The 26,691-nt window shown below is 42.3% G+C and overlaps 1 protein-coding gene across 4 annotated transcripts in view; it reads right to left on the bottom strand.

Moving 5' to 3' along the window:
• The window catches only part of decr1 (2,4-dienoyl CoA reductase 1, mitochondrial), a 40,810-nt gene that overhangs the window by 3,598 nt on the left and 10,521 nt on the right, over window positions 1-26,691 (bottom strand). For 3 of the 4 annotated variants that reach the window (XM_048529485.2, XM_048529487.2, XM_048529488.2), the window contains exons 3-8: window positions 20,762-20,819; window positions 17,701-17,787; window positions 12,902-13,049; window positions 11,534-11,633; window positions 4,101-4,173; window positions 2,994-3,140 (exon numbers count right to left, since the gene is read on the bottom strand). In XM_048529485.2, the coding sequence (XP_048385442.1) occupies window positions 2,994-3,140; window positions 4,101-4,173; window positions 11,534-11,633; window positions 12,902-13,049; window positions 17,701-17,787; window positions 20,762-20,819 (613 nt within the window). The remainder of the gene's footprint in view (window positions 1-2,993; window positions 3,141-4,100; window positions 4,174-11,533; window positions 11,634-12,901; window positions 13,050-17,700; window positions 17,788-20,761; window positions 20,820-26,691) is intronic. The other variant, XM_048529486.2, reaches the window with a different exon arrangement.

Raw genomic sequence — 26,691 nt, 5'->3', positions numbered from 1 at the left:
GCCAGGTTTGGATTCTGCCAGGGCCACTCAGGCCCTGACTTTATGTCAAGCTTGATTCAAACATGGACAAGAGAGTTGAATTCCAAAAGGGGACAGTGACTGTCCTTGACATCAAAGCTGCATTTGACCAACTGCAGCATTAAGGGGATCCTAGAAACACTGGACTCAATGGGAATCATGAGAAATCTCTATTGGTTGAGGAGTCATACCAAAACAAAAGATGGATGTGGTTGTTATAAGTCAGTCACGTCAGTTCCAGGATATCTCTGCAGGACTTCCTCAGACCTCAGATTAGCATCTCTTGCCCAAACATTTTAAGCTGTTTCATTAATAGCCTTTGCTCCATCATAAAGTTCAAAAGTGAGGTAAGATTACCAATGACTGCACAACTTTCAGCACCATTCAGAACCCCTCAGATGCAAGTTTACACTAATTCACCATCATTGTCATTTAAAAAAGAATCAATCATCCCTCAATTCAAAGAACTAAATGTTTTTGTCATTTAAATTTTACACTTTAACAAATGAAAGGCCATCTAGGCCACACAATTAACAAGTCAAACCAAAAAATAATGATTCCACATTAACTAAGATAATTGAGACATTTTCCAGGCCTTTTTTGTTGCACACTGCATTTCTGGCAGATATGTAGCATAAGAACAGTTCCAAAATGACCCTTGATGCTTCAGGGGCTTCTTTCCTCCCAGAGTCACACTATTGAAGCTTCCAGTAACCTTTGCAAGTCACTCCATTCAGCCTGAATTTTGAGGAACTGATTTTTGCCAGCAAGGCCCATCTCAGTACTTCCATGACAAGGCCCTGTCTGGTCTGTTCTCTTCATTTTGAAGGGGAAAAAGAATAAACGTTTTCAACCATCCTGCTTGGTTCTTAACATAAGTAGCCCTTCACATCTTCCCTAAGATAGTGGTCCATTTTCAATGAGCTACCATGCAGTAACGCAATGAATTGCCCCACGAATGGCAGGATCCTGGAAAGTATTGAAAATCAGAGGGACCATGATGTGCATATTCACAAGTTGCCGAAAGTAGCAGGGCAGGTCAATAAGTTGGTTAAGAATGCAGATAGATACTTGCCATTATCAGCTGACCGTAGGATACAAGAGCAAGGAGATTATGATGGGACCAAATTAAACTGGTTAGGTCACAACTGGAGTACTGCAGTTTGGGTCACCACATTATATAAAAGAGGTGAATGTACTGGAGGGAATGCAGAGGAGATCTGTCAAGATGCTGCCTGGGCTGGAGGGCCTGAACTGTGAAGGAAGATTGGATAGATTGAAGGATTAGTAGGAACTGCCAACAGGTTGCAGGAACAGCGCCTCATATTTTGCTTAAGAACCCTACAGCCCAATGGTATCAATGTGGACTTCACAAGCATCAAAATCTCCTCTTCCCTTGGCCACATCGCAAAACGAGCCCAGCTCATCCCCCACCTCCCTAACCTGTCCTTCCTCCCACCTATCCCCTGCTCCCACCTCAAGCCCCATCCCCATCCCTACCTACCTACCAATCTCATCCCACCTCCTTGACCTGTTTAACCTCCCTGGACTGACCTATCCCCTCCCTAACTCCCCACCTACACTCACCTTTACTGGCTCCAGCCCCGCCTATTTGACTTGTCTGTCTCCGCCTATCTTCTCCTTTATCCATCTTCTATCCGCCTCCACCACTCTCTCTATTTATTTCAGAACCCCCTTCCCCTCCCCCATTTTTGAAGAAGGATCTAGGCCCGAAACGTCAGCTTTCCTGCTCCTCTGATGCTGCTTCGCCTGCTGTGTTCATCCAGCTCTACACCATGTTATCTTGGATAGGTTGAAGTTGTTTTCCTTGAAGCAGTGAAAGTTGAAATGGAACCTGAAAGAGGTACATTAGATTATAAGGGATACAAATAGGATGGATAGGAAGGCACACTTTCTATTCATAGAGGGGTGAATAAACAGGAAGTAGACATTTAAAGTAGCATTTAGAAGGCTAAGAGCTGAGTTGAGGAGAATTTTTTCCATTCAGAGTTCAGAACTCAGTGCCTGAGTTGCAACAGAAACTGGTACAATTTAGATATTTACTTGCATTGCCATAGCTTCAAGGGCTATGGGTCCAGAATTGGAAAATTAGGTTAACGTAGTCAAGATTTTTGTTGACCAGCAGCATAAACATGATGAGCTGAATTGCCGCCTCCTGTGCTGTAAGTGACTATGAGATAGTTTAAAACACAAACATTTTGTAAAATGTCCATAACAGTTCAATAACTCCAAGTCAGGTTGGTGTGAGAAATAAAGAAATGTAGGGGATGTTGCACTCATGTACGTTTGATGGCTTTGAACTTCTGGGTGGTGGAGGTCACAGATTTAGAAGCACTGTCAAAAATAAGCACAATGCCCAGGCATCTTGATGGATTAAATTCTTTAGATTATATAAAATTGCAGCCATGGTATGCACAAGATAGATTGTGGATGTTGAAGCTTGTGATGGGATACCAACGTAATGATTGTTTCATCTTGGAAGATTGAGATTTTTCAGTATTGTTGCAACTGGACACATAGCCAATATGCTATCAGATTTCTGGCTTGTGTCTTCTAAGGGATAGAAATCAAGTGAGGAATCAGGAGGGAACTCAACCAGTGTCTGACCAGTTCTAGGAGACAGTGCCTTCACATAGCTCATCTACTTGAGTTCCTACTGAATAGTTTCTTCACTGATTGTCTTGGGGTCAGATGCGTCGTGTTGCAACTTATCACTGCCTGTCTATGGGTTTATAATCAAAAAATGTGTTTTAAATAAATATGAAGCATAGTCCATGTATTAAAGACAAATACTGTGGATGTTTAAAATACAAAATAAATGCTGGAAGTGCTCAGTAGGTCTGGGATCACCAGTGGACTTAAATTCAATAATTTTCCATCAGTTCTGATGCTGTCAAATCTATTAACTATATCTAGCATTTTCTGTTTTTATTTCATTCCAAATGTTAACTTACTGCTCCTGAAACCCAGTTGGCATAATCACTGCAGAGGTAGGCAGCAAGGTTGGCAATTTCACTGACTGTACCAAAGCGGCCCATTGGAATTCTCTTCAGAATTTCTTTTTCAAACGTACCATTTGGGTCAAGTCGGCTAAAGGCACCCTACAACCAACAGTAAACATAAGTGATTGGCTGCAGAAATTATAAACTGGCCAGAAAAATGTAATTTGAAAGTCACAACATGTTTCAGTGAAAAAAAATCTTTAGCTCTTAGTTGAAATACAATTACGTCAAAACAAGGAGCTAAATTCAGGCTTATATTGGCTTAATACACTATAATTGATGACAGATGCATGGCTTTACCTCTATTTTGTGTGAAACAAATAAAGTTCTAGTCAGTCATTAACATGAGGTCATAATCATCACCCAAAAAGATATCGGGCATTGATTTTCCCTGGATGTATATTCCGGCTAAGCTTACTTCTGGAACATGATGCAGAAGAAAATAGGTGCAGCTACTATGGTCAATTGGCTGCAATCATTTTGAACTCCTTTATTATCTCCATAGGTAGCCTATAGTCAATGTTGTCTCAATATCCTACAGAAGTAAAACTGAAGGCAACTGAAGCCAGAATTCCCTGGATGATGGAACGAGCACAAAACATGGTGTTGATCGATGGCAGCTTGATAATTTATTTTAACCATTAACTTGCTGGGATTTAATGTTTAGAAAACAAAACCTGGCAAATATTCAAATTAATTTGGAGTATGAAACTTGCAATCTGGATATGAACAAGAAATTATTTGTTCCCTTATTCATGTAAGAGATGTGGGTGTCACTGGCAAGACCAGCATTTGCTGCCCACTCATAGTTGCACTTGAGCTGATTGAAATGGCCTGGGTAAAAAACCACCACATTGCTGGGGGCTGAGAGTCACATGTAGGCTAGACTAAGTGAGAATGACAGATTTTGTTTCCTAAAATGTAGTTTGTCATGCCAATCATTTCTTGGTCACCATTACATTAATTTTGGCAATTCCAGTCTTTTAATGAATTCAGAGTTTAGTATATGTTATGCTGGGATTTTCACAAACAAGGAAATGGTTGCAGAATCACTATTACCTTTGTTTTAATAGGTCCTGGCTGAATCACATTGAATCTCATACCGTATCGGCCCCATTCAGCAGCAAGTGATCTGCACGTTAGAGCAAACAAAACAAACAAAAAATCAATTTCTGCATTGGCTGAGGCAAAAGACATTAGAACAACTGAAACTTGAAAAAATAAAACAGGGAATAAAACAAGTTAAATTAACAGCATGTTTATTAAGTCCAGCAACCTTCAAAGACATCATTATTTCCAAAACATTGAAATCATTCTTTCTGTAACTGAAATAAATTACGACAGTTAGTGTTGGGTTGGTTTGGCTTGAAATGTCACTGCTTTCTAAGAAATAAAACTATTTGTGCAATAAAAGCTAATGATCTAGATCTTTTACACAGTTCTGAGAGTCTAACGATATTCCTTTCATCTACCTCTTCAATAAAGAAAACACTTCAAAACATCAAAGGTGATATTCTCAATATAGTTTAAAAGCTAAGTCGAACAGAAGTGCAGACTGCAGATTTATTTTGGTAATACGTCATAGTCATCAGTACAGAATACTTTGACAAAATGTCAAACATTAAACCCTTGGATTCAAAAACAATTATCTACTACTTAAAAGTTGCATGTCAAAAATTATGACTAAAACAACATTTACTTCAGACTCCTGCAAAAAAAATGCTAGTTATCATTTGCACCACTGCCTTCGAAATATTTGATAGCTTGTTTTATATATGGATCCATAAAGTAGCAGAAAGATATCCATATCAATATATTTAATGTGGCAATCAATCAAAATATTCCAGTATTCAGTCAGAGGCAGCAGGATTAAACTGAAGGATAAGATTGGGCCATATAAATGAAGTGCTTAATTCACTTTAAAAGCAGATGTAACAACAACGAGACTACATTCCGGCTGAAGATGCTTGTAAACTCAGAAAAGCCAAGAAGAGGGGAGTGCAAATGGTATTAATGGCCAAGCATTATGCCCTAGGAATGCCCAAACTTGCTGGTCACATAGCAGCATTCAGAATACTCTGGAAAAGAGCAATTCTGCCTGGGAAAATTCAGTCATGGGACGCCATCAGTCAGATGGACAGAATCCAAGCAGCTTCTCTGCTGTGCTTGCTGATAGGTTCACTTGGGGGCTTACTGCAACAAACATAAATCAGAACCAGTCTGTAATTGGAGGAACATTGAGAAGGTCTCTGGCACTGGGTCATTGTGCCATAAGGATTGAATTGGCAGGGCTAGGGATGAAAAGGATAGGTTTATGGGGGTTGACGTTAAGGAATGTGGAAGACAAGAGAGTTGCTATTTGGGATGGAGGGATAGTGTGTGGACAAAGAGTGGAGCAAGTTGGAAAACCAGAATCTGGTGGCTGAAAGGGCAGGGGAAAGATTAGATGATTAAGGAAAATAGAAAGAGGAACACAGCAAGATGGCGGGGGGGGGGAAGGAGGAAAGAGTGGCTGGATTAGTCAGGGAGACTGACGTGGATGGAAGACAACTGCAAGGTGAGTAGGAGAAAAGAAAAGCTCCAGGTGGGGAGGTAGGGAGAGGATACGTCAGTCTGGGGAGGACGGACAGGTCAAGGGTGCGGGATGAAGTTAGTAGGTAGGAAATGGAGGAAACAGACTATAAGAGGTTACAAAAAATTTGATCTAAAATGATCAAAAATTTGAAGAATGGTTTAAAGGAGGAGCCAGTCGTGCAGAGTCATAGAGAAGGAATTTTAGGGAAATTGGGGCATGGTTAAAAGCAATGGTGGAGTACCATCCAAGCCCTAGGTCAAGAATCCCCTGTCAGGGGAATGGACTGTTCGGGGAGAGTGGGAGATCAGCAGTTGTAGAACAGCTGCGAGTGCATGTGTCCTCAAGGACCGTAAATGGCTTTAAATATGGGATGACAAACTAAATTTTGACTTTAAAACACCAGGAGCTAGTGGAGTAGATGGATGATGTGGAGTAACTTTGACATGGAGAGGAAATGCAAACTTTAGATAAGCTACAATTTATGGGGCAAGAGGAATGGGACGCTGCCCAAGAGATCACTTAAATTATTGCATCTCAAGGTGACAAAGGCAAGAATGAAAGTTTCAGCAGCAGATAAATTGAGGAATGTACAGGGATAGTTGATGTTATCTAGGGTTTGAAAACACAGTTCATGGTCGATAGAACATAAAAATCAAAAGAAAGTACAGCAGAAGGCAAAGAACATAGAACAATACAGCGCAGAACAGGCCCTTCGGCCCTCGATGTTGCACCGACCTGTGAACTAATCTAAGCCCCTCCCCTTACACTATCCCATCATTATCCATATGCTTATCCAAGGACTGTTTAAATGCCCCTAATGTGGCTGAGTTAACTACATTAGCAGGCAGGGCGTTCTAAGCCCTTACCACTCTCTGAGTAAAGAACCTGCCTCTGACTTCTGTCTTAAATCTATCACCCCTCAATTTGTAGCTATGCCCCCTTGTACAAGCTGAAGTCATCATCCTCAGAAAAAGACTCTCACTGTCCACCCTATCTAATCCTCTGATCATCTTGTATGTCTCTATTAAATCACCTCTTATCCTCCTTCTCTCCAATGAGAACAGATCCAAGTCCCTCAGCCTTTCTTCATAGGGCCTGCACTCCAGACCAGGCAACATCCTAGTAAATCTCCTCTGCACCTTTTCCAATGTTTCCACATGCTTCCTGTAATGGAGTGACCAGAACTGCATGCAATATTCCAAATGAGGCCGCATTAGCGTTTTGTACAATTGCAACATGACATCACGGCTCCGGAACTCAATCACTCTACCAATAAAACCTAAAACACCGTAAGCCTTCTTAACAGCACTATCAACCTGGGTGGCAACTTTCAGGGATCTATGTACATGGACACCAAGATCCCTCCGCACATCTACACCACCAAGAATCTTTCCACTGACCTGGTATTCTGCCTTCCTATTATTCCTCCCAAAGTGAATCACCTCACATTTATCCGTATTAAACTCCATTTGCCATGTTTCAGCCCAATTCTGCAGTTTATCCAAGTCTCCCTGAAACCTGCAACATTCTTCCACACTGTCCACCACTCCACCGACTTTAGTGTCATCTGCAAACGTACTAACCCATCCACCTATGCCTGCGTCCAAGTCATTTATAAAAATGACAAACAGCAGTGGTACCAAAACAGATCCTTGAGACACACCACTAGTAACTGGACTCCAGGCTGAATATTTTCCATCAACCACCACTTGTTGCCTTCTTACAGAAAGCCAGTTTCTCATCCAAACTGCTAAATCTCCCTCAATCCCGTGCCTCTGTATTTTCTCCAATAGCCTACCATGTGGAACCTTAGCGAAGACTTTACTGAAGTCCATGTACACCACGTCAACTGCCCTACCCTCATCCACATGCTTGGTCACCTTCTCAAAAAACTCAATGAGGTTGGTGAGACACGATCTGCCCTTGACGAATCCATGCTGACTATCTCCAATCAAATTGTTGCTTGCTAGATTATTATAAATCCTATCTCTTATAATCCTTTCCAAAATTTTTCCTATAACAGATAATAAGGCCCACTGGTCTATAATTACCTGGGACATCCCTACTGCCCTTCTTGAACAAGCGCACAACATTTGCAATCCTCCAGTCCTCTGGTACTAAACCTGTAGACAATGAGGACTCAAAGATCAAGGCCAAAGGCTCCGCCACCTCCCCCCTAGCTTCCCAGACAATCCCCGGAAAAATCCCATCTGGCTCAGGGGATTTATCTACCTTCACACCTTCTAGAATTGATAACACCTCCTCCTTACTAACCTTAATCCTTTCAATTCTAGTAGCCCGTAATTCAGTCATCTCCTCTACAATATTCTCCTGTTCCTCAGTGAAAACAGATGAGAAATAATCATTTAGCACCTCTCCAATCTCCACAGGGTCCACACACAACTTCCCACTTCTGTCTTTGACTGGCCCAATTCCTACCTCAGTTATCCTCTTATTCCTCACATACTTACAGAAAGCTCTAGGGTTCTCCTTTATTCTACCTGCCAATGTCTGCTCATGTCCCCTCCTTGCTCTTCTTAACTCTCTCTTTAAATCCCTCCTAGCTAATCTGTAACTCTCCATTGCCTCATCTGAGCCATCTCGTCTCATCGTCACATAAACCTCCCTCTTCCACTTAACAAGAGATACAATTTCTTTAGTAAACCACGGTTCCCTTACCTTATCACTTCCTCCCTGCCTGATAGGGACATATCTATCAAGGACACGCAATATCTGTTCCTTAAACCAGCTCCACATTTCGATTGTCCCCATCCCCTGCATTTTGCTAACCCATTCTATGCCTCCTAAGTCTTGCCTAATCGCATTATAATCGCCCTTCCCCCATCTATAACTCTTGGCCTGTGGCATGTTCCTATCCCCTTCCATTGCTAAAGTAAACATAACTGAATTATGGTCACTCTCTCCAAAGTGCTCACCTACCACTAAATCAAACACCTCGCCTGGTTCATTACCAAGTACCAAATCCAGTGTGGCCTCCCCTCTTGTCGGCCCTTCGACATACTGAGTCAGGAAACCCTCCTGCTACCCATCTGGCTCAGGGGATTTATCTACCTTCACACCTTCTAGAATTGATAACACCTCCTCCTTACTAACCTTAATCCTTTCAATTCTAGTTTGGACAAAAACCGATCCATCTGACATACTAGAGTTACAGCATTTCCAGTCAATATTAGGGAAGTTAAAGTCTCCCATAATGACCACCCTGTTCTTTTCACTCCTGCCCAGAATAGTTTTGCCGATCCTCGCCTCCACATTGCTGGAACTTTGCGGGGGCCTATAAAAAAAACTCCCAGCAGTGTTACTTTTCCTCTCTTGTTTCTGACCTCAGCCAATACCACCTCAGTAGAAGAGTCCTCATCAAAAAGTTGTTTCAGCCACCGTTACACTGTCCTTCACTAAAAAAGCCACACCTCCCCCTCTTTTACCACCTTCCCTGACATTAATGAAAGATCTAAATCCTGGAACCTGCAACATCCATTCCTGACCCTGCTCTATCCATGTCTCCGAAATGGCCACAACATCGAAGTCCCAGGTACCTATCCAGGCTGCAAGCTCACCTACCTTATTCCGGATACTCCTGGCATTAAAGTACGCACACTTCAATCCAGCTTGCTGTCTGCCAGCACACTCCTGTGACAGTGAGGTGCTGTCCATGTCCTCCCTACGCTCATCCTCCTGTGTACTAGGACTACACCTCAGTTTCCCATCCCCCTTCTGAGCTAGTTTAAATCCACCCGAATAGCACTAGCAAAGCCCAGATTTTGAAGTTAACCCATTGTATATCTACTAATATACAGAGACAGGAAAAGGTTCAAAAATAGTTATTTATATAATAAATAAACTATAACAAAATAATATACCTCAAGGCATTACACAAGATCAAAAGCATAGAGGAAATAACAGTGAGCCAAAAGAGTTATTAGATCAGGTAACTTATACCTCTGTCAAAGATATTTAAACAGATAATAAAAGCAGGTTGAGATCTGGAGAGAGTCAGGGAAGAAACAAAGTTAAAGGCCTAGGTCATTGATAGTGCTAATGGTGAGGCAAAGCATAGGAAGCATCACTGCAGGCTAAAACTGGGGGAACAAGAAATTTCTTTTCCAACCTAGAACAATAACATCCTTCCAATAATGTGGTGAGAGATTCCACATGACTGGTTAACCACCTTATCACCACCTGTCCTGCTGTCTTCATGGATCTGTGGATATGCACACCAAGGTCTCTCTCTGAAGTTCAGTAATTTTCCAGTATTCTCTCATTGTGTAAACCCTTCCCTTGTTAGTTCTCCACAAGTGCATTACCTCACACTATTCCAGGCTGAATTCTATTTCTCTGCTGACCCAATGAGTGCACAGTGGCTCAGTGGTTAGCACTGCAGCCTCACAGCGCCAGGCACCCGGGTTCAATTCTAGCCTCGGATGACTGTCTGTGTGGAATTTGCACATTCTCTCCGTGTCTGCATGGGTTTCGTCCGGGTGGTCCGGTTTCCTCCCACAGTCCAAAGATGTGCAGGCTAGGTGGATCGGGCATGCTAAATTGCCCGTAGTGTTCAGGGGTGTGTGGGTTATAGGGGGATGGGTCTGGGTGGGATGCTTCAAGTAGCGGTGTGGACTTGTTGGGCTGAAGGGCCTGTTTCCACACTGTACGGAATCTAATCTAATCTAATCATCTGTTGATATCCTTCTACAGCTTATGGCTATTCTCACTCTTTACAACTTTATTGAAAAAAATACAAGATTTCGATGGGGCTGAACAAGATAGAAACTGAGAGGATGTTTGCACCTTATTTAGAACTGGAAACAGTTCTCAAAAAGGGGTCCCTGATTCAGGATGGAAATAGGGCGAAAGCTATTCTTTGGAATTCTGTTCTTCAGCAAGCAAGAGGCTAGGTCATTAAGGATATGAAAAATTGAGAATGACTGATTTTTAATTGTAGAAGATCAACTGGTCTGGGGGTGGGGGTGTAGAATTAAGGCCAACATCAAATTAGCCCTGATCAAATTGAATTTCTGAACAGGGCAAATTACCTACTGAAGTTCACATGTCTTAAGTCCTTTATTATGTGCTTATTATGTATTAATGAGGAAGGCCAACTTTTGCAAGATTAAACCAGGAGCAAGTTAGAATATTTAAATAAATGTAATCATGTGTCAAGTAGACGGAAGGAAAATTATAGGATAAAGAAATAAAAGACAGGAAAAACACCATTAAAACCAACAGATTATTTAAGATAGCTCAATAACAAAATTTGAAAAAAATAAGGCTCAATTTTGACAATTAATTTTGCGGCACAAGGGTCTGTAGGCAGTAACTAAGATAAATGAGATTATTAAAAATTCATTTCCATCTGAATGTACAAGCTCTAACCATTGCAGACACATTCACTGGCTATGTTTTGTAGGGATGTGAGCATCACTGACTAGCCCATCCTTAATTGTCCAGAACGTTGCCCAAAGGTCAACCACATTGCTGTCGGTTAGCAGTCATATGAAAGCCATTGCAGCCAGACCAGATAAGGATTGTATCAGTGAATCAGATGAGGTTTTTCCGGTGATCAGTGGTTTTGTGTTCGTCACTAGACTCTTAATTCCAGACTTTTATTGAATTCAAATTCCACCATCTGCTATGGCAGCATTTGAAGAGGTCCTCAGAATATTACTTGGATCTCTACATTTTAACCACACTCATAGACACTTCAATCCCGAACCAGTGAAGTACATTAGTTATAGCATAGTTTGTGAAAGCGCAAGAAGAAATCAGGCAGCAATCTACAGTATCGGCATTATACTGCAGATATGCACATACTAAAAGTTGTTGATCAATTAAGCTTAAATAACAAGGAATGCTGATAGATCCATGGTTAAGCTCATGCAAAATATTTGTTATAACTCACTTGCTCATGGCTTCCACTCCCGCTTTTGCACAGGCACTGGGCATGACAAATCCTGATCCAGTCTCTGCATAGATGGTAGTAACAGAGAGGAAACATGCACCTTAAAGGCACAAAATGTTTTGGAACTCAGCAAGTAATTAAACATTCTTAAAATAAATATACAGGAATACCAAAAGAAAAAAAAACCTAGTAAATTTTTGTTCTTGAAACTTGAAACTGACAAACTACTGCAATATAGAAAATCTTCACTCAGACAGGCACACATTAAATGAACTGTAAACTCTGAAAACAGTTTCTTTCTGATCCTGTAACAATTTATGAAACAGTTACAATCTGTATTTTCCACATTTAAAATTATACTCATTATGTATTCTTTCATGGGTTTTGGATTTTACTGGCTGGCCAGCATTTATCACCCATCTCTGGTTTCACTCAAGCAGGTGGTGGTGAGCTGCCTTCTTGAACCACTACTGTCCATTTGATGGAGGTACCTCCGTAATGCTATTAGGAAAGAAGTTCTGAGAATTTGACCCAGTGACAGTGAACACTGACATAGTTCCAAGTCAGGATTGAGAATAGCTTAGAGGGGAACTTGTATCTCCTGCCCTTATCCTTCCAGGTGGTAGTGGCCATAAGCTTGGAAAGTACGATCTAAGAACATTTATAAATTTCTGCAATGGATCTTGTAAATAGTACTTACTGCTGCTTTCTCATGTTGGTTGAGGTGGGAGTGGGTGTACGCAGATGTGATGCCGAGCTAGAAGGTTACTTTGCTCAAGATGCCACCAAGCTTCTTGAGCATTGTTGGAGCTGCATTCATTCAGGAAAGTGGGAGCACTCCATCACTCTCCTGATTTGTGCCTTCTAGCAGTAGACAGACTTTGCAGAGTTAGAAGCTGTGCTAATCTGTGCAGGATTCCTAGTACTAGGCCTGCTCAGGCAACCAGTGTATTGATATGGCTAGTCAAGGTTATCACCAACCAGAGACGAACCTGAAGGCACAGATAGATTGCTAGTGGGCTTCTTAGACCCGTCTTGAGAGCATTTGATGCTGGTGACTAAAATTGAAGTATTTCAATCCTAGAAATAACACGCTGCTTTATATACAAACATATTTCAAATTTAAAAAATAAGCAGCAGAAACTACCATGACCATTTTACATGCAAGCAAGCAAGGAGGGTCCCACTTTATCAAATGATCCAGTAACTAACACTGAAGTATCAGTTGGGACTATGGACTCGAATTTGGAAGTGAGAACTGAAACTACAGCCCTCATAAACATTGAATCCATGCAATCTGCTATTTTGTTGTGTGCTTGAGGATTTTTTTTTACATGAAATTTTAAAGCACCAAAATGTTTTCCTCACCTTTTTTTGCTTTAATCAGTTCTTTTCCAATTTCTAGAGTTACATATGCAGAACCATTAAGAACAATATCTACAATAGTTTTAAAAGCATTAGCAGAAAGTCGTTCCGAGGGCGAGATGAAGTTTCCAGCTGCATTGTTAATAATAACCTAGCGTGCAAGGAAAGAAAATTGCATTAAAAATATACATTCAATACAGGCTCCAATGTGAAAATGCAGTAATGATTCAAGTACCAAGTTATTATAATTGGATACCAAGATCAACTCAGCAACTATTCAGTGCAGTGTCCAAGAAAATGGAGCACAGCATGCTGAAGCTGTACAGTATGACCTAGCACTCAAATGCTACTGCTGTCTTATGAAAAAGAGATGTTAAAGCTTCCTCTGAATTTTGTAATTTCAAGATATGAATACAAAAAAAATCTAAATGACTGGAATATTAGAGGAAAGAACAGTCAAAAGGGCACAGGGGCTCTGACATAAGCAAGAACGGGCATCGTCAAATTGTTCAGGAGAAATGAAATATCCGAGGCACTTGATAGCACAGGAGGTCATTATTTATGGAACGAAACGGCCAATGATGACATGGTTGCTGATGTATAGATCTATTTTATAACGTAATTCAAATAACAGATTCGAACTTGTTACTTGCTTCTGAAGTTGAGGAGGATAATTTTTATAGATTTTAATTCACATTCTGTGTATGCAATGCTGCTAAGTCTTATCCTTTACTGTACTGGGAAAATATGTTGAACTTGTATAAATTATATAGCACTTGCGTAAAGCAAATTCAACAAAAATAAATGTCTCCAGAGTGATTCCTTACAAAACAAAATTCAATAAAAATACTTTTTGGCTTCTAGAACCATTTCTGGCAGCGAGATAGATGGGAACTGTTTCTGACCAACAAATATGATCACAATGTGATGTGGTTGGGAGGGCTGGTGAATTTCATCCTCTCTAAAGCAATGCTCATATAAAAGTCAAATCTTACTTTTTGATTAAACATTTAGTTTTAGAAGCTCAACTTTTACTCAAGTTGATAACAGTAATTGAAATGCATCCGTGTTGCTATTTAGAAACCAAAAGAGTCCACAGAGGAGCTCTAAATTTGGTAATTAGAGTTGTCCACCTGAATTTAAATAAAAACAAACAGCCACAATTAGGAAAATACCACAATGAAAAATATGAAAGGGAGAAGGGCATGGGGCCAGTTGAGCCTGGTCTATCATTTGACACATCAAAACTGTCAATTTACTTTTCTGTCATTCCACCCCCACCCCCCCAACCAATACTCCCGCATTCCCTGATATCATTAGTATATAGAAATTTATCAACTTCTGTCTTGAATGCGTTCAACAATTAAACTTGCAAAAATTCCCCCCAGGAGGACTGTGAAGATTCATATCTTCCAAGCAAAGATATTCCTCCTCTTCAAAAACGTTGAGTGACTTGTCCTTTATTTTGAGACTAGGTCTCTTGGTTTAGGCTCACCAATCAGGGAAATAACCTTCCTGTACTAACCTGTTATGCCTTGTAAAAAATTAGGTTTCAGTGAGATCACCTCTCCTTTTCCTTTGAATCTACAGAAAATACTGGCTCAGTTTCCTCAATCTTCTCATAAGGCAATCTCTCCATCTCAGGGGTTCATCTTTAGTAACACAGGTTTTACTACCAGTCATTTGGTAGTACAGAACTTGAATGTTACAGAAAAAGACATTTTGTTGAAGCTTTTCATCACAGCAAAATGCAAGAAGACCTATTTACGAAGAATAAAAAGTATCCTGAACGATTGCAAAGTGGACTCTGATTGGTAGAGACTTTCCCATGTAAAGTGCAGCAGTTCATAACGAGTGTTATTTAACTGCTAGGCATGGTTTAAAGCGAAAACCAGACAAGTTACCTGATTAGTACGGGCATTGCTTTGAGAAATGAACTAGTAAATGGCTGTGATCTATTTTGTTGAGTTGAAACAAGTGTTATGCATGTCCATGTTCTATTTGTACAGAACAGCGCCCTTAAACTGGTATATTTTCTGCGAATGTCCTGAAGATGTAAAATTTCGACAAAACATGTCAATTTTTAGCAATACTCAAATATAGGTTCTCCATGAATTCACTATACAGAGACTTGAAACATTAAACAAAATATATTTTGAAGCAATATATAGGTAACAACCCACAAATTACACCATTATCACAAAAGATCTTGATCGCTACGAAAGAAAAACATCCAGCAGTAAAACATATGCACCTTTAAAACAAAGCAGTAACAAACCTTTCATCAAAATACTTTGTAAAATTAACTTTGTGTGCCCAAATTATCTAAATAAAAATGTTATTCACAAATTGCACATGTAAATCAGACCTGAGGGTTAATACATTTAAATTTAAGTAATTTGGACCTTTTGGAAGCATATTAGAAATTCTTTGGTAACTATGGTTATCAGCAGGGTGACCTGTCTTTGCTACTATCTATCCAAATTAAAACTTCAGTTTAAGAGTCAAAAGTGCAGATTCTCACAATGCCAAGATAATAAAGTGTGAAGCTGGATGAACACAGCAGGCCAAGCAGCATCTCAGGAGCACAAAAGCTGACGTTTCGGGCCTAGACCCTTCATCAGAGAGGGGGATGGGGAGAGGGTTCTGGAATAAATAGCGAGGGGGGGAGGCGGACCGAAGATGGAGAGAAAAGAAGATAGGTGGAGAGGAGTGTATAGGTGGGGAGGTAGGGAGGGGATAGGTTAGTCCAGGGAAGATGGACAGGTCAAGGAGGTGGGATGAGGTTAGTAGCTGTGGGAGTCAGTGGGCTTGAAATGGACATCACTTTCTAGCTGGTTACCTGAGACGGAGACTGAGAGGTCCAGGAAGGTGAGGGATGTGTTGGAGATCGCCCAGGTGAACGTGAGCTTGGGGTGGAAGGTGTTGGTGAAGTGGATGAACTGTTCGAGCTCGTCTGAGCAAGAGGCGGCGCCGATACAGTCATCAATGTAACAGAGGAAGAGGTGGGGTTTGGGGCCTGTGTAGGTGCGGAAGAGGGACTGTACAGACAAAGGGGGTGGCCATGGGTACCCGCATGGGCCCATGGGTACCCGCATGGGCCCAAGCTATGCCTGCTTCTTTGTAGGTTACGTGGAACAGTCCCTCTTGTGCACCTGCACAGGCCCCGAACCCCACCTCTTCTTCTGTTACATTGATGACTGTATCGGCGCCGCCTCTTGCTCCCCAGAGGAGGTCAAACAGTTCATCCACTTCACCAACACCACCCACTCAAGTTCACCTGGGCCATCTGCAACACATCCCTCACCTTCCTGGACCTCTCAGTCTCCATCTCAGGTAACCAGCTAGAAACTGATGTCCATTTCAAGTCCTCCGACTCCCACAGCTACCTAGAATACACCTCCTCCCACCCACCCTCCTGTAAAAATTCCATCCCCTACTCCCAATTCCTCTGCCGCACCTGCTCCCAGGATGAGGTATTCCACTCCCGCACATCCCAGATATCCAAGTTCTTCAAGGACCGCAACTTTCCCCCCCGCAGTGGTTGAGAACGCCCTTGACCGCGTCTCCTGCATTTCCCGCAACACATCCCTCACACCCCGCCCCCACCACAACCGCCCCAAGAGGATCCCCCTCGTTCTCACACACCACCCCACCAACCTCCGGATACAACGCGTCATCCTCCGACACTTCCGCCATCTACAGTCCGACCCCACCACCCAAGACAATTTTCCATCCCCATCCTTGTCTGCCTTCCAGAGAGACCACTCTCTCCGTGACTCCCTTGTTCGCTCCACACTCCCCTCCAACCCCACCACACCCGGCTCCTTCCCCTGCAACCGCAGGAAGTGCTACACTTGCCCCCACACCTCCTCCCTCACCCCCATCCCAGGCCCCAAGATGACTTTCCATACTAAGCAGATGTTCACCTGCGCATCTGCCAAAGTGGTATACTGTATCCACTGTACTCGGTGTGGCTTCCTCTACATTGGGGAAACCAAGTGGAGGCTTGGGGACCGCTTTGCAGAACACCTCCGCTCGGTTCGCAATAAACAACTGCACCTCCCAGTCGCGAACCATTTTAACTCCCCTTCCCATTCCTCAGACGACATGTCCATCATGGGCCTCCTGCACTGCCACAATGATGCCACCCGAAGATTGCAGGAACAGCAACTCATATTTCGCTTGGGAACCCTGCAGCCCAATGGTATCAATGTGGACTTCTCAAGCTTCAAAATCTCCCCTTCCCCCACTGCATCACAAAACCAGCCCAGCTCGTCCCTTCCCCGCGCTGGATCCCAAAACCAGCCCAGCCTGTCTCCGCCTCCGTAACCTGTTCTTCCTCTCACCCATCCCTTCCTCCCACCTCAAGCTGCACTTCCATTTCCTACCTACTAACCTCATCCCACCTCCTTGATCTGTCCGTCTTCCCTGGACTGACCTATCCCCTCCCTACCTCCCCACCTATACACTCCTCTCCACCTATCTTCTTTTCTCTCCATCTTCGGTCCGCCTTCCCTTCTCTGCCTATTTATTCCAGAACCCTCTCCCCATCCCCCTCTCTGATGAAGGATCTAGGCCTGAAACGTCAGCTTTTGTGCTCCTGAGATGCTGCTTGGCCTGCTGTGTTCATCCAGCTTCACACTTTGTTATCTAAGACTATAGATATAGTTGGCACAAGGACAGTGAAAATTTCCAACACTTTTCACTTTCTACTTTCAAACTGTGTTTTTGCAGTGAGTTTGTTCCAATGTCAGGATCATACACTGATGCCTTTAAATATGCTCAATTGGTGTACTCACATCAGGAAGTCCTGCCACTTTAGACATTTGCTCCACTGTAGATTTCACAGAGTTTGGATCTCTCACATCACACTGAATTGCATGAACCTAGAAGAAAAGTGTAACAATTTTAAGGGGGCAATTAAAATGAAGGGATTTGGCCTGTGTTATGGTGTTCACTACTTTCCCCTTTAGTCAATTTTACCTAAGGTTAGCAAAGACAAAAGCTATACATTCTTAATCTCTCTGTTACAGCAGGGGAAGAGAGTTAATGATCTGGAATTCATAGAGATTACTGAAAGAACTATGTTCTCTGCTTATTAAGCTTACAGTTCCCAGACATCCAGAAATTCTGCAGACTTTGCAGGAGCAATTTACTTTCATATCTGAAGCCAGTAGCAATTAATGTCTTTTGAACTGATCAGATTGAGGCACCCTCTGTGACATATACAGTCCAAATCAAGAAGTAGAATAAGCAACCAATTGCAAAATAATATGCAGAAAATGAAACAAAGAGGGAGAATGTAGGAGAAAAGGAAAAACATTAAGAAATCTTTTAAAAAATAGTTGACAAGAAAATAGATTTTCAGTGCTGAACAGGTTGCTTGTAAATAATTAGCTTTGAAATTAGTAAACGGTGGAGGCAAGACTTGAGGAACTGTTTGACCTAATCTTGCTTCTTTTCTCATTTTTTAATAAATGCCAGCAAAATTCACTTACTCCTACATATATTAAGTGTGTTTAGTGGATAAAGGCATGAAAGTAGATCAACTTCACATTTTTGTTTCAATTTCAAAGTCAGTTTTCTTTGTGAGGTACAACTAAAATGGCTTGTGGAGGAATATTGCAAATGAGAAAGCAAATGTCCAATTTCCTTGTGATATGTGCCAAGTCCGAGGACTCCGTTTGATTTACTCTGGAATGGACAGCATGGTTTGCCACAATTTATTATTACTAGCACAAAATTCAATCAAAGGTTTTCAAGCTGTTGTAGAGAATCAACATAAAACCTACAGGCTAGTAGGATATATGGTGAAAATTATTCAGCAATTGAATAGGATAAGTTCATCTTAAAACTCAAAACTTATATTTTCTTAAATACTTTATGCAAGCCTAAAACATGAATTACTAACAAAAACATAAGTTGCTGGAAAAGCTCAGCAGGTCTGGCAGCATCTGTGAAAATAAAATCAGAGTTAACGTTTCAGGTCTGGTGACCTGTCCTCTAAAACATGAGCTGGTCAGCATCATAAGATTGAGCTGGCAAAAATAAAATTAGAGTTGGGAGAAATCCATTACAACCAGCACGAAAACAGGCCATTGGTGTCAATAACAGAGGGCCGTACTTTGAACTTTGTCAGGCTGGACTGAATTGACCGCAAATTATACTGATAACCAATTTACTTTTCCAAACAAGTGGATACAGGCAAATGATTTATCAGCAGCAGCATACTTCCAGTTTTACCACTATCTTACACAGTACCTGACACTGAAAAGTATATTGCAATTGTTGTATCAAAATATAAATACAATCAGGACAATTTGTTTGTGTGGAAGTAAATGTTCATCTTGGCAATTTGTGACAAATATCCCATTTCACATTTTATATAAGACGATCAGTACTTTTTCTTCACATATTAGTGCTAAAACTTCATCTTGATTAACTAGCTAAACTTGAATACTCAATACTGAGCCGATTCTAGCACTCAAGCACAAGGACACTTGCAGTGAAGTAGCCTGATTCCTGCAACTAGACGGTTGGCGGGGTAGTGGGCTCATCACTCAATACAGCAAATATAGAAGCAAATTCAGGTCTTGCAGTATTTGGTAATTTGAAAGGAAATTGTTTTTATTTGTATTATGTCCTTCTTTAAAAAGTGTTAAATTAGTATACTTTTCCTTTGTATGAAATAACTTAACTATACCCTAGACGGAAAGTAGAGCATGTAAGAAAAAAATATATAAAATGGATTCGGTGCTGAAATTATTTACAGTAAGCATAGAATAGAACAGCGGACAAGAAGATGATGGGACTAAAATTCAGTAGTGAGATAATGTAGTCCAAACTTTCAAACTACGCTGCCAGACTGAAGTGATTCAGTAGGAAAATTATAAATATATTCATTGTACAAGTAGAAAATGATTTCAAAAGATAACATGCCCTATCTCAGGTATAAATCAGTTGCAGCTGCTGAATGATCCATTTGCAGCATCATTTCCAGTTGAGATCTTCCTCAATTGGCAACCAAACAGAGCATCAGCTGGAAAGAACTGAACAATATGAAGAAGAGAAACTAAAACTATACAAAGGAAATATGCGAAATATCCAAACATCAAAATTCTCAGCTGATTTCAATGCAGTTTCATCTCTTAAGTAAGTCTTCCAGTGCATTTTTCAGTGTGCTACTCTCATGCAGAAGTTAGTACAAGTAAATTTCGAGATGAGAAACAAAGCATGTAATTTGAATTGCCTCCTAAAGTTGACTCCACTTTGTTTATCACAAGAACACTTTCTTTTAGACAAGCATTGAAAATATCATTCAGCTTATTGGTGATCACTTCTAATCGTGGTCTCACTTAAAATTCTAACAACCTCGCTATTTTTTTCTGCATAATCATTCGAAACTAGTATTAGATTCTTATACTAAAAATCTACTGTTGTACACCCAGTAAAATTTTGAAATGTTTTAACTCAACAAATTTTGCAGCACATTAATACCCAGATGAAAAGGGAAGCTGGGGAAACAACAGCGCCTTATGTAAGAAGTGGAACTGAAGAAACTTCAGCAAACAACTTAATGAATTTATATCCATAACTGTGCTCCTAAATTATAAAAAAAATTCAAGATGTGGAATGAGATTTTTGTCCAGAATAATTGTTTGCATCATTTCAAAAAAATGAAAAGGTATTTATAATGAGTTTAGGAGGTGCAAAACAGCACTACTGCACACGCTCCAGTGCCTAGTTTTTTGAAAGCTACTTCCAAGAAAACCATGAACATTCTAGTGAGGACAGAAAGACATTAGCAATGAATTCAATTGTTAGTAAAGTTACCTCTACATTGAAATTACAACCAATTACCTTGTTTCCAGTTTGCAAAGAGATTTCTTCTGCTGTCTGCTTCAAAACATCCAGTTTTCTGGAAGGCAGATATTTCTAATGTAAGGAATTAATTTTGATTATTTTGCAGATGCAGGGCAAATTTATTTCATTGGCAACCTGAAATTGATAGCAACTAGCATTACAGGGTCATACACGGGTAGAGAAATATATCAGCCATATTGAATAGCGTAGCAGACTCAATGGTCTGAAATGTCCTGATCATGCTCCTTTATCTTATGATCGAACCTCTTATGTTTAATGCAAGGACCTATGGTTTTGACAAATGTTTACACAATCATACTTTCCAATTTGGAGTGACCAAAAGACACCATTTCTTATTGGGAGTTGTTCATGAGGTCATCTCCTCACTTTCAGGGACCACAACCTACAGTTGGTCTCTCCACCCACTATTAGACCTACATTGACCACATCAGTGACTTGTTCTCCTTTTCCAAAATGCTTACTATTCCAGGATCATTCTGGTAGGAAAGGATAATCTTAAACTCCTTTCATGACCACCAACTATTGCCTTAAATTCTTCCAAACACCCGAGCCATCAGTCCCAAACATCTAATACCTATTAAGTGTTTGAGGATTTTCTTTGTTTCCAACTCTAATGTCTAGCACTCTGTTCCTGTTTTACTAAAGCTCCGTTCTTATGAGAGCACATAAACTAAATGTACCAATGCAGTAGAAGTTCTGCAGTGTCAGAGTTACAACCTCAAATTGTAACATTAAACCAAGGCTAGTGGCTATAGAAGAATTAATTAGATGACAGAGTTATGCCCAGACCCACTTGGCCCTCACCAGCATCAAACCAAATGAACAATTAATTAAATGGATAAACATGACATGGCTAAATTTGCTGCTAAGTTTAGATAGAAGAATGACCTCACTTGTAACGTAACTAATTTATGAAACCAATTTTGTTCACCTCATAGCAAAGAAGATTAGAGGGGAGATTTGATGGATGTGCTCAAAATCTTAGGTTTTTAATCGAATAAATATGCTTCAAAATGACATTAAGTGTTGGTCACAAGAGGACACAGTTAAATCAAGTAGCAAAAGAGGTGACATCAGCAAACAGCTCTTTTTATTTAAACACTGCAAGTATGATCTGGAATGCACTGCCTGAAAGAAGAAAATAGTTGGAGCAATAACTTCCAAAGGCTAAATATTTGCAGGTCCATAGTGAAAGGATAGGAAGAATAAGACTAATATGATAAGCCCTTTAAAGTGTTGATATTGGCACGGTGGGTAGAAGTGGGTCCTCCTGCTGTATATCATCGGATGGGGAGCATCTTCTGTTCTCAGGTGAAAAGCTTGAGCATGCGCCTTTGTCTACCTAAACCCCATCACCTTCCAATTGGCCAGAATAAGGCTGTAGATGGGACAGTGGTTGATTGCTTTTCCTCCCTTATGCTAATTGAGGCACTTAAGTGGCCAATTACTGCGCACTCAAAGGCCTTATTCCACAGATCTTAGTATTAACCTAGTCGCAGGCAGCCAGTTGCTACAAGATTTGCACACAGCTAGCACTTCTCTTCCCAGGGCCCCATCTCATGAAATTGCTGCTGACATAACTTACGCTGGGTCACCCTGCAGCCTTGGGAATCCAGAGCCTGTCGTATTGACATGCAACCACAGCTTCCCCTGTGGCACCACTGAGCACAAAAGCTGGCAGCCTCTGATTGACCAGAGATAATGGGAACTGCAGATGCTGGAGAATTCCAAGATAATAAAATGTGAGGCTGGATGAACACAGCTGGCCAAGCAGCATCTCAGGAGCACAAAAGCTGACGTTTTGGGCCTAGACCCTTCATCAGAGAGGGGGATGGGGAGAGGGAACTGGAATAAATAGGGAGAGAGGGGGAGGCGGACCGAAGATGGAGAGTAAAGAAGATAGGTGGAGAGAGTGTAGGTGGGGAGGTAGGGAGGGGATAGGTCAGTCCAGGGAAGACGGACAGGTCAAGGAGGTGGGATGAGGTTAGTAGGTAGCTGGGGGTGCGGCTTGGGGTGGGAGGAAGGAATGGGTGAGAGGAAGAACCAGTTAGGGAGGCAAAGACAGGTTGGACTGGTTTTGGGATGCAGTGGGTGGGGGGGGGGGGGGGGAAGAGCTGGGCTGGTTGTGTGGTGCAGTGGGGGGAGGGGACGAACTGGGCTGGTTTAGGGATGCAGTAGGGGAAGGGGAGATTTTGAAACTGGTGAAGTCCACATTGATACCATATGGCTGCAGGGTTCACAGGCGGAATATGAGTTGCTGTTCCTGCAACCTTCGGGTGGCATCATTGTGGCACTGCAGGAGGCCCATGATGGACATGTCATCTGGAGAATGGGAGGGGGAGTGGAAATGGTTTGCGACTGGGAGGTGCAGTTGTTTGTTGCGAACTGAGCGGAGGTGTTCTGCAAAGCGGACCCCAAGCCTCCGCTTGGTTTCCCCAATGTAGAGGAAGCCGCACCGGGTACAGTGGATGCAGTATACCACATTGGCAGATGTGCAGGTGAACCTCTGCTTAATGTGGAATGTCATCTTGGGGCCTGGGATGGGGGTGAGGGAGGAGGTGTGGGGGCAAGTGTAGCATTTCCTGCGGTTGCAGGGGAAGGTGCCGGGTGTGATGGGGTTGGAGGGCAGCGTGGAGCGAACAAGGGAGTCACGGAGAGAGTGGTCTCTCCGGAAAGCAGACAGGGGAGGGGATGGAAAAATGTCTTGGGTGGTGGGGTCGGATTGTAAATGGCGGAAGTGTCGGAGGATAATGCGTTGTATCCGGAGGTTGGTAGGGTGGTGTGTGAGAACGAGGGGGATCCTCTTGGGGCGGTTGTGGCGGGGGCAGGGTGTGAGGGATGTGTTGCGGGAAATACGGGAGACGCGGTCAAGGGCGTTCTCGATCACTGTGGGGGGAAAGTTGCGGTCCTTAAAGAACTTGGACATCTGGGATGTGCGGGAGTGGAATGTCTTATCGTGGGAGCAGATGTGGCGGAGGCGGAGGAATTGGGAATAGGGGATGGAATTTTTGCAGGAGGGTGGGTGGGAGGAGGTGTATTCTAGGTAGCTGTGGGAGTCGGTGGGCTTGAAATGGACATCAGTTACAAGCTGGTTGCCTGAGATGGAGACTGAGAGGTCCAGGAAGGTGAGGGATGTGCTGGAGATGGCCCAGGTGAACTGAAGGTTGGGGTGGAAGGTGTTGGTGAAGTGGATGAACTGTTCGAGCTCCTCTGGGGAGCAAGAAGCGGCGCCGATACAGTCATCAATGTACCGGAGGAAGAGGTGGGGTTTGGGGCCTGTGTAGGTGCGGAAGAGGGACTGTTCCACGTAACCTACAAAGAGGCAGGCATAGCTGGGGCCCATGCGGGTGCCCATGGCCACCCCCTTAGTCTGTAGGAAGTGGGAGGAGTCAAAAGAGAAGTTGTTGAGTGTGAGGACGAGTTCAGCTAGGCGGATGAGAGTGTCGGTGGAGGGGGACTGGTCGGGCCTGCGGGACAGGAAGAAGCGGAGGGCCTTGAGGCCATCTCCATGCGGAATGCAGGTGTACAGGAACTGGACGTCCATGGTGAATATGAGGTGTTGGGGGCCAGGGAATTGGAAGTCCTGGAGGAGGTGGAGGGCGTGGGTGGTGTCACGGACGTAGGTGGGGAGTTCCTGGACCAAAGGGGAGAAAATGGAGTCCAGATAGGTGGAGATGAGTTTGGTGGGGCAGGAGCAGGCTGAGACGATGGGTCGACCAAGGCAGGCAGGTTTGTGGATTTTGGGAAGGAGATAGAAACGGGCCGTGCGGGGTTGGGGAACAATGAGGTTGGAGGCTGTGGGTGGGAGGCCCCCTGTGGTGATGAGGTCGTGAATGGTGTTGGAGATGATGGTTTGGTGCTCAGGTGTGGGGTCATGATCGACCAGCAGCTTTTCGTCAAAACGACATCTATGTCCAGGGTCTTGATTCCAAGAGAAAGGCTGCTGTTGGCCTCATCACTACCTCATGGTTTAACAGGCCTTCATGAAAAGGCAGCGTGGGTCTCTCACTGGCTCCCATCCAGCAGACGAGACCTCGACGCCTGATCAAATTCCAACCTTTAATCCTAGGAGCACTGCTGTTCACAACTACCATTCCAATGCTAACTTTTCTTTCATTTTCATTGTCCATTAAGCATTATCACCTTCCTGATCTACATTTACGCTGGACTGTCATTCATCCTGCAGAGGTTCACCGGATTGATAATGTTCCACAAGGCCACAGGTCCAGTAAACTTGGCTACTATGCCTTTGAATTCAGCAAGTGATATATTAAAATGTTTACGGAATTCTGCAGAGCATTTCCTTGGGTTGAGGAGGCCTGTAACATACAGCATAAACTTCACAATACAGCAGTCCCTTTTCGAGTGGAAATCAGCAAGAATCGTTTTTTCATGTAAAGTGTCATACAAACCTGGAATTCCCTCACTCAAAAGATTGTGGATGATGTGTCAATTAAAGATTTCAAGATTGAGGTCAAGCAATGTGCACATTCCTTGGTTTCTAAGCACATTGTCATCCTTGCAAAATAAATCAGAATGTCACGTAACTAACATTGTGAGAAGTGCTGTGATTAATACTTTAGTTGCTAATTATTCTTCAGAGAGGCATGATGGCTCAGTGGTTAGCATTGCTGGCACACAGCGCCAGGGATCTGGGTTTGATCCCACCCTCAGGTGGCTGTCCGTATGGAACGTGCACATTCTCCCACATCTTCTTGGGTTTCCACTGGCTGCTCCAGTTTCCTCACACAGTCCAAAGATGCACAGGTTAGGCGGAATGGCCATGCTAAATTGCTATTGTGTCCAGGGGTGTGTAAATTGGGTTGGTTAGCTACGGGAAAATGTAGGAGCACAGGGTGGGTTGCTCTTTGGGGGAAGTGGACTTTTTGGGCTGAATAGCCTGTTTCCACACTGTAGGGATTCTATGAGTAAAGGCATACTTGGATTATTGAACTAAATTTTGTGGTGGCAATCTAACAAATATCAGTGTTCAACAATTACTCCACTGAAACTGACAGCATCTTTGGGGGTCCACACATGCACAGAACAATGCAGAAATGCTGTCTACTAAACTGAGTTAATGTTTGTTAAATATCAGATTTCTTCATTTAAAATTTTTAAAAAGCCACACATTTAATGAAAAGTTTATCTTTATGTTGGCTTGTCCTTATTCATTCATTTATTATATAACCTAAAAAATTAAAGTAGATCTAAAGGGTAACGAATGTTTCATTGCGATTGGCTAATCACCTTGCTTGCTTACATCAGTGCTGTTGGATCGCTGGAGGTGTCCTTTTAACCTATTACGGAAAGGGAAAGTCCAGATACAGAAAATCACTGGACCTTCGGAGTAGCTTTGTATGAAGCTGGGGCAGGCACCATTACTACACTGTAGATTGTAAAACTGTAACCACATAAATATTGTATGAATGTGGTCTCTGGACTTTTTTGTACTGTTTTGGTCTGGACTTTTTTGTATTGTTTTGGTGGACTGTGCCCTATGTGGGAAAGGCTGGGTATATGTTTTGTTCAATGTATATGTAATACTAACTAATTTCAAGATACTTGTGCTCCTTTTTTTAAACCTCCAGTTTTCTCTGACTTCTGGACATGTTGATGTCCTCATTACTTAGAGTTTGTGCACTCAGTGGTCATCCTTCAGAAGGCTGCACATGCACATAACTCAAGTAAGTCTTGATGTTGAATGGCAGGAGGCTGTTTTCTTGCGGATGATATCACAATTTAGACTGTTCCTGACTTTACCAAATACCTACATACATACACTGTTGTTAGGGCTCCCTGAGTTATCATTACAAACTTGGTAACTCTTCCCTTGTACAAAAGAACGGACCAAATGTTCTTGCCACAGCATAGATAATCTATGTGTAATGTTAATTCATAAAAAT

This window comes from Stegostoma tigrinum, chromosome 5 (assembly GCF_030684315.1).
Source record: "Stegostoma tigrinum isolate sSteTig4 chromosome 5, sSteTig4.hap1, whole genome shotgun sequence".
In the NCBI taxonomy this organism is placed as follows: Eukaryota; Metazoa; Chordata; class Chondrichthyes; order Orectolobiformes; family Stegostomatidae; genus Stegostoma; species Stegostoma tigrinum.
This window is presented reverse-complemented; position numbering and strand designations above follow the sequence as displayed.